Below are 9,337 nucleotides of genomic sequence, written 5' to 3' on the forward strand. Positions count from 1 at the left end.
ACTCCTTTTATGTGACTCAAAGTATGATCATGACTGGCAGGCTTACTGTCATGATTTAAGTGTAGTGACGTATTGTTTTCCTAAATGTTCATCTTTTATTGCACTTCACACTGATGACGAATACTGCGTGCTCAGAACATGTTTTTTCTCTGTGGATAAAGAGAACATTCAAGTATTGTTCTGTACAATATGATATGGCAAAAGAGGACAACCCAGAGCTCCAGGCCTAATTACCCAGAAGGCAGCTGGGTTTGGTGTCATTTCAATAAAATGCCCTTCAGACTATTTTGCCGCATTCCAGCCTGTAGAAACCCCTATTTCTAAGAGAAAGGACATCCAGGGCTAATTCACCAGATCTTTAGACCTCCTACTGTAATATTAGAGTTTATTCAATCTGTAATTCATCCCCCAAGTCTATCTATCACTTTGCCTCGCCCTCTCAGTCAGGACATGGTTTATAAAACATAACAGTGAATGGGTATTGCTTTCCTGGTTCACTTAGAGTGTAGGATAGGAATTTACCTGCATTGACACACTTCTTTTATCTCTCCCTCTCTCTCTTTCTCCAGTCATTCATCCTGTCAATCTGACTCTATAAAAGATTGGAGGAGGGCCTCACCTGTTTAGAGTGCACCTCCTTCTCTCAAAGACAGCTCTATCTAAAAAAGGGTGTGTGGCTAAGGTTTGAAAACGTTCTCATGCTTTCTGAGAGCTGAAAACAACCAAAGGAGCACCTTAGCATGGGATCCACCTGACTGTGAGTGGCACACCTGACATTGACCTAAACCCACACCATCAAACCAGCACCTGACTGACTGCCTGCCACTGGATCACATCTGGGTATGGATTTACAGAATGTTTCATAATCTAGATAATATTCTTTGTTGTGGTTAGGACTAAAAAGAAAGTAATTTAGTAACTTATTAAATGTAGTAATTTTGTCACTTTAATTTAGCAAACTTGTTTGGATCAATCACTTGACACTTGTTCTCATTGGTACCAACAATGACCAATATTTGCTAATCAGTGCAAGTGGTAAGTGACTTATGTTTTGTGTACGTGTATGTGTGTGCCACATGAACCAGATGTAAGAAGTAATGGGTTTTCTTGTCTTGTGAGAAATCATCGAATTTTGACCTCCAGTGTCAACCTGAAGCTACTTAACAGTTGCTGCCTAATCTTGTATCTGGAGATTCACTCTAGCTGTGCTGGAGGTTTTATCATCAAACTTTCAAAAGTAAGGTTAAGCAGCCTTGCAATGGGCGTTTTGAACATGCTGCAGCAAGCCTCCTCCATATGGCATACTGTTCATTGGTGTATTCATGTCTAGCCCTTTAACTCCTTTAATCACAATTGCATAATTGACATAAATCATTCTCAAAAAGGTATGGACTTTATGCCTAAAGCCATATTCCACAGTCACATGTCTACCAGACAAAAACATGAAAATTATCAGGGTCTGGTCTCAAGGTTTGGATTGATAAAATGTGTGAATGTAAACAGAATTATAGAACTACTTGAGTGAGTCACTTTTATTACCAAACCCTCATTCAACAACTGTAAAGCCGGTCTCTAACCTTGACCCTAATACTGTAAAAAAAAACAGTGTCTCGACAGTTCATACCTGCTTTTTCAGCCCTAGTTCAGGATTTAAGTGTGGTTTATTATTTTGAACCAAACCTTTTATTGAAACCGGACAGTACACAATCACCCCAACAGTGATATACAGTATATATTTTTGGTTTCTTAGTTGTACATGGTATCAGTGGTAAACAACTGATGTTAAGAGAAGGTAAAAATCTGAGATCAATTTATTTTTGTTTTTTGCCCCTCTGGAAGAACCTTGATGACAAGGGTTCTCAGTGTTTTGTAAAACAACAGTTGACCCAACAGAATGAAAAAGAGAAATTAGATCTTACTAATTACATGATGGATGAAAGTGAAAATGTAGCTGTTCATAGTCCATTACTTGTGTCAGTCAAACTCTTTAAGTGCAAGGCGGTTTCCTTGGGCTGTGACAACTGAGACACATTCAGAAACAAGACAACAGTTCAGTTTAATGGGGAGTAATACTGCTTATAAAATAGTTGACATTGACACTTAGAAGAAAGACCAGCAGCCTTAAACAATAGAAGACTACTTATTAATTGGCTTACCCAGAGAATAACCCTTAGGATAAACCCCGGATTTATTTTATTTTAATCACAGATGATTTTCACTATTTACGATTTTTCCCATGGTGAGATGGTGGAGTTGGCAAAAAAAGGTAACCTTCCACCATTTTGCACAAATACATGTTTTACTTACACCGCAGAAAACCACAGTTGTGAGAGTGGTAAGTGTTAGCGGGTAAAACAAAAAAAGAAAATATACAAGGAAAGATAAGCTGATAAAATCTGACAGTTAGTGGTGAAATAGGGGTCTACATTCGATCCCTCGCCTAGGAAGAATCTTTTACTTAGGGATACCTGTTGGCTGTGTGTGAGATAACCGTCATGGTTTGTTGCCCTTTTTAATGAGTTTGGTTGAAGGTGTTGGGTTGTGGGATGTGGGATGTGGTTTCCCTTACTGGAACCTCAGCCACGTGCCTCTCACCTTCACCACGATCAGATAACAGCACGGTAAACTGAGGAGGAAGGGGCCCCTCTCCATAGACATCTTGTCTTGAACCTCTTACCAAAGTTTTGACCTTTACAGATGCTGACTTGGGTGCGACATGTCCAGGGACTCAACTTCAAGCTTTCCCCCTAGCTGCAACCAGACCCCAGACACATCCCAGGCTAACCCACACACCAGCGAACGTGTGGGAGCTTCCTGCCAGCAGATGGCACAGTCAGAGGTATTTGACTTCCTCTTCATCTGTTATACTTGCATAGTTATACACAAAATGACTCCAGCTGTTCGCCTTGGGCAAAGGACTGCATCCTCTTGTTTTAATTCAGACCTGGGGCCCTATGCTAGCTCCATCTATTCCTTCACTACGCACCTGGTCTACGCCAAATACTGTGTGCTCTGGAGTTAACCAGAAGCTGACAGCTGTTTGGTTGCCAAGAGAGATATTACAAGCAAATCACAAGGTCGTGACTGTTTTTCAAAGAACCTTTTCATGGACAATATGTCCTGAGGAAATGTGTTTTATCTCACTATTAATCAAATTTCCCTCACCAGGACTAATTAATTACAGCTCTCAGGGATGTGATATATGACTGCAAATACTTGAGTTTGATCAGATTCTGCAGGGGCTGTACATAATGCAGACATGCTCACTCCAAAACAGGCCTGAGAAATAAATCAGGAAATGAAATTGTGGTTATGAATATTAATGAAATGTATAATGTTTTCGCAGTCTTCAGTTCAAAGTTCAAATAGGTTTGTTTTTGACTCAATGTTCATACTTTTTCACAGACTATTGGTTGATATCTCATACTGTATCTATATCCAAAATAAAGAGAGTATGGAGCAAAAGGTCATGATACATGCTGAAACTGTACTACTGTCTCTGTCCCACTATACAAACACATGCATGATTTAGACTGTAACTTCCAAGTACAGTACATTGATGTAAATATGAGTTGCATGCATAAAACTGTTCAAAACGGTCACACCTTTGTCTCATTATAAGTGTTCATTTTCTATGAGGCCTCATCTAATCTAATCTCATCCCCTTGCTTGTGTGTGTGGATGTACTGTGCATCTTGTCCTCCATACGTCACAGTGTGAAGAGAGCAGAGCGGCCTACTTCCCCAAGCTAGAGAACACCCCCTTCAGTCGAAGGAACACAGCAGTGGACACCTGCAGGAGACACAGCGTAGATGGAGCCACCACTGGATCTGGATCGTATCAAAGGTCAGGGCGGGGGTCAGACCAGTCTGGCCGTTTCCACCCCTACCGCCGACAGTACAGCGATGGAGGGTCTGCTGGATGCGTGGCCCCCAGCTCCCATCCCTTCATATGCCTTAATGGTTTCTCGGAAACATACACGGGCAGCAGCCACCAAGGGGAACAGCCACCCTGGGAGACGTACAGTGGCCTCCAGGTGAACAGACTAATGGTATGCTACCGTTGCCAAGACATCTTATTTTTCACCACAGAGTAAATAGATAAAACATTCTCATAGGTATACAGAGCTGCTCGAACTGTTAGTCACTTAAAGAGGTATGGCCATCGGCTTAATGTCTTTAGATGTGACATGAATGATAGGTAGCTAAACCTTGCCAATTGCTAAAAAAAACAGAGTTGAATAGTTCTGTTGTATGAAAGAGAACTACTGTAGCAGGCAATTGAAACACATGTTGGTAGAAAAAATAAGACTTGCCAAGACATGAGCACAATATCCCTCCATCTAGACACTGTGTATCTGTGGTGTATATTCTGTGGCATGGCCGGAAGCGAGACCATGCATAGACAAAGCCACACACACACACACAAACACACACACAAACACACTCACACACACAGTAACACCCACACACATTCCAAGCCAATGAATCTCCTTTGGTTCTCTACCCAGTGTTACATCATGCTTGTGTCATCCCTCCCTGCATAGGACTCCCAGCACACATTCCCAGAACCACCAGGTGCACCAGAGGAGCCTTCATGCTTCCTGTCTTCCAGCCATGCCACCTACAATCCGCTAGCTCCCCTGCAGCAGGTGAGTGTACCATGACAAACAAGCTGGATGGAGCTTAGTTTGATTGATTTGTGTAATGTTAGCTTGTGTGATGTTTCCCTTCACACACTGGAAGGTTTGGCATGCACTAGGTATCCCTTAGCCAAACCTCCTAATTCCAAAGCAAGCATCTCTTTGCTTCAAAAATGGCATATGCCAGTGCAAAACTATGTTTTGTTGGGTGAGTTTAGGCTTGTGATAAGCTTTAAAAAAGTTAATTCAAAGGACTACCACAACTTTACCTTTACCAACATGTTGCTCAGGATTCAAACAGTATAATTCATTCTCTTCAAAGTAGAAGTGGCTGTACAGGCTGCAGGTGACTGTAAGTGTGATTGGTTCTAGGTTTCTCAGATGATTTAATTGAATTTTAGTTTTGTATAAGTGATATTCAAAAGTCAACCCCAACTTGAAAGCTATACAGGATACAGGAGTGCTATTGTACTTTCTGGAATATGCTGACAGTCTTGTCTCACTGTACTACGGATTAATTGAACTTTATTTGCAGTGCTAGCCCCTTTTCTAAGTATCAGAAGTCTACCATTCACGCATATTAATTGTGTATGTATGTGTGTGTATGTGTTCATGTGTTTGTCTGTATCTGTGTCTGCAGTTTTCACCAGGTACATACTCCGCAAGTAGACAATCAAACAATTCACCATACTCTCTCCAGGGCCTGTCCACACCACCTCTCCAAGACAGTCCTGTGACATCCCTCTTCCCAAAACCTGTGTACTCCTACAGGTAACTAACCCTCTTAACCGTACAGGTGTTTCATTACGCCTACCATGACATATCACCACCAAACATTTAGTTTTCATCTCATAATTTAGTTATCATAAGTGATATAATTTTGAAGTGAACCAATCATATGACTGTGACAAGTGAATACTTTTAACATCCAATCAACACTTTTTGTATGCAGAACACATAGTCTCAACATTCAATTTGATACCCTTTTTGCCCAAATTCCAAAAGTGTAATTGTTATACATGATCAAATCTGAATCTTTATAGAGCATGTTTCCTCAATTTGTCCCTGAGGCTTGCAGGTGTGGATGGACTCTTGTCCTCAACACAACAAACTGCAACATTTACATTTCTTACTGAACTAATGTACTTGTAGTAGTATAGCTATTATTGACATGCATATGTTCTCTTCCTACAAAAGCTTCAGATGCTTGTGTGTAGGCCAACCTGGGAGGGGTAAACGTCACCTTGGAAACGTCACCTTTGCTCTTATGAAGTGACATTTTTCTTGTATGGTAAACGCTAGTGTTAGTGAAAATGTATGTCTTAATTTATTTATGAATTTACTATTCATTTAACATGTATTTTTGCTCTCTGTTTTTCTCTAGCATTCTCATCTTTATGGCCTTGAGAAACAGCAAGACTGGAAGTCTGCCTGTAAGTGAGATCTACAGCTTCATGACCGAAAACTTCCCCTATTTTAAGGTACTTTGTTATTGATCTAAACCACATAGTGCAAAGAAAAACGGTAACATTTACATCATCAAATCATGTTTTTTTATTATTTAAAAGCAAATGCAAACATATCGAGATATGTATCGAATATAGTAAAAATGTTGACAATATCGAGATATCACATTTTTGTATATATCGCCCAGCCCTACTTCCCATACATTTACATAAAAAAAAATTGCATTTAGCAGACGCTTTTATCCAAAGAGACTTCCAAGAGAGAGCTTTACAAAAAGAGCATAGGTCACTGATCATAACAACGAGGTAGTCCCAAACATTGCAAGCAGCCAAAACATGAAGCATACATTGTGAAAAACTAAACAAGTGCCAAAGGAAGACTTATAAGAACATGCAGTTATACAAGTTGCAAATACAAACAACATGAACCCCCCCAAAAAGTGCAAGACTGTACCTGTAGAAGAACAATCAACAGTAAAATATTTTAACCGTGTCTGTCTCTGCCTTTGAGCAAAACTGAACTGTTGATTCAAAGTGTGATCGTTCCAAAATGCAAAGCAGCTGCTTTGCTAGTTAAGTCATCAAAGCCTAAGCATGAGTTTTTCGCTCAGAAAGCATTCCTAAGGTCTGAGGCAGTAACCCTCCATCAAGATGTGGTTCTATGTACTACCACTTCCACAGAAACTAGTCCTTCACAGAGGTAGAATTATATTTGTATTAATTCCTGCATATTCCTGCAGGGTTCGTTAAATAATTATTATATTATAATAACAGTCCTAAGGGTTGTGAATATTTACTGATCTTTTCGGTTCCTAAATCTGCTCTGCTGGATCACAAAGTTTTGTATATTGTAATCACTCTTTAATTGAACTCAGATATTTACAATAATAATACTCATCATAGTAATATTTCATTGGAGCACATTCTGTATGCTACGATACTGATGTGTACAACACTAATACATTTGTACTGTGTACCACACCCTCACTGTGATTATCTCATTCAACTGCAATTACTGTGCCATTTATATAACATACCATTTCATAATTAACATGTATTGTGTGTGCAAAAAAAGATGCCCTCGTCCTGCTCTCATATTTTCTTCTGTCTCCCTTTCTCTCTCACTTTATTCCTTCCTCCAGACGGCCCCTGACGGATGGAAGAACTCCGTTCGTCATAACCTGTCTCTGAACAAGTGCTTTGAGAAAGTGGAGAACAAGAGTGGAAACTCCTCCCGAAAGGGCTGCCTTTGGGCGCTGAACCCAGCCAAGGTGGAGAAGATGCAGGAGGAACTGCACAAGTGGCGCCGCAAAGATCCGTTGACAGTCCGCAAGAGCATGGCCCGACCAGGTGAGCACTCTACATGTAACCTGAGTGAAACCATGAAAACTGGTAACCAAGGTCATTATCTAAGTAAATTGTTCCTCTACTGACAGTCATTGCTTGGCGTATTATTGGTTTATACAACAGACAGTTGTATTACGGGTCCTTTAAGTGACACTAACATTATAACCTGCAGTACCTGTACTGGTTCTGGTTCATTGAGTACACTGAATTGCCATTCAGACCACAAGCTGGAAGTGACCATGTTCGTGTGCATGTCAATTTACCCAGACACTTCCTGTCTTCTTCCTTGCAGAAGATCTGGACCGTCTACTGGGAGAGAAACCAAATAAACTCAAGTCCAAATCCATCTTCCACAGCCAAAACTCAACATCCCGACCCTCATCTCATTTCACCCATTCTACATCATCTTTCCCCCTGCCCCAGCCTTGCCTGCCTCCCCCATGCCCCTTACACTCCCAAGTCCCCTCTCCCTCCCTGACGACCGGGCAGCATCCCCAAGGCTACCTGCCAACCTCTGCTCCACACCCCTTCCCCTTCTATGCTTCCTGTGGGCAGCAGCCATCCTCAGGAGTCCCCTCAACCACAGGTAGCCTGGACTCCCCTCTGGTGGGACAGATGCATCAGGGCTACAGCACCAACCTGCAGGTGGACTTTGGCATGGGCCCCAAAAGCATGCAGGAACTGCTGATGGATGGGGACACTAGTAACGACATTGACATGCTCAACCCTAGTCTGACAGACCTGCAGATTCATGGTAAATCATAAATGTTTAGAGAGTGTGAGAGAAAGAGAGAGAGGGAAAAACAGAAAGAGAGAGGGTTTATGAGGGTGACAGACAGAAATGGAAAGGAGACTTGAGACATTTTTGGAAGTATTAACTTCTGTTTTCTCTCCTCTCAGGTAACTTGTGGGAGCATCTGAGAGAGGACAGTCTGGCCCCTGATTCGCTGGTGGTCATTACTTCTACCTCCCCCATCTCTGCCTTTCCTTCCTACCTTCTTCAGGCCTCCAGCCTTCCGTCTGCTAATCATTCATCTGAGGTCATTGCCATTGGTCGAGGTAATCCACACGAGGAAAAGAACATAGGTCTTGGAGGTGACCCAGACCACCAAATGAATGGATTGTACACCACTGCTTTCCCAGTTGTGGAAAACCTGGCTTTGTATTGCACTTCCACAGGGACCACCCCTATACCCCTACTCTGAACCCAGGAAATGGTGCTTCTTCTGGGAGCTTACTCACCATGACCTTTCCCTCAACCTCCACAGTGTAAACAATACTGAGGTTTGTGGTCTGTAAAGATTTAAAGTCCCCGTGTGATTGTGGTAGCTAATGAAGAGACGCCACTTTGTACATGTTTTCACATTAGTTTCACACTGAGGATTTGTGTATTGTATCTTAAAGCACAGTTAGTACAACCCAAGACCCTGTGGGGGGCGGCAGTGAGCTAAACAACCATTTAAGCTGCTTGTTAACAGATTTGAAGATACAAATGGATTTGCAATTGCATTAATTACGATGTAGCTGTTGTAAAATAAAGTATGTTTATATGAGTATAAACCACATCTACCTGTTGTAATTGTGTTGTTAGTCCATTCTCCACTAAATGTCTACATTTTTATATCTGAATATTTTCACCCTGTTGAATAAGGAACTTGGACATGTTCCATTGCAAAAATATGGGCTGCTTTGCTGAGTGTTGCTTCATTCGATCTGCTGTTCTTGCTCTTGATGAATGTACCAGCATCAATTCACCCATCAATTCATTTCACTTGCTAAACAGCATTTGCTTTGATGTCATGAAAAACTGAAAATGTATTTCTGTCTGCAGGTCCTAAGTTATGATACTGTGTAGACTAAATAGCCATAGGAAACAAGGTAC

At 41.3% G+C, this 9,337-nt stretch overlaps 1 protein-coding gene across 1 annotated transcript; it reads left to right on the forward strand.

The window, feature by feature from the left end:
• Positions 1 to 639: 639 nt before the first annotated feature.
• On the forward strand, positions 640 to 8,680 carry foxn1 (forkhead box N1). Its single transcript, XM_047035889.1, has 9 exons — positions 640 to 840; positions 2,698 to 2,839; positions 3,716 to 4,051; positions 4,547 to 4,651; positions 5,283 to 5,413; positions 6,027 to 6,123; positions 7,251 to 7,458; positions 7,748 to 8,209; positions 8,356 to 8,680. Exons 2-9 carry the CDS (start codon positions 2,717 to 2,719, stop codon positions 8,658 to 8,660), a joined length of 1,767 nt encoding a protein of 588 aa, XP_046891845.1. The 5' UTR covers positions 640 to 840; positions 2,698 to 2,716; the 3' UTR covers positions 8,661 to 8,680.
• The last annotated feature ends 657 nt before the right edge of the window (positions 8,681 to 9,337 follow it).

This window comes from Hypomesus transpacificus, chromosome 15 (assembly GCF_021917145.1).
Source record: "Hypomesus transpacificus isolate Combined female chromosome 15, fHypTra1, whole genome shotgun sequence".
Classification (NCBI taxonomy): Eukaryota; Metazoa; Chordata; class Actinopteri; order Osmeriformes; family Osmeridae; genus Hypomesus; species Hypomesus transpacificus.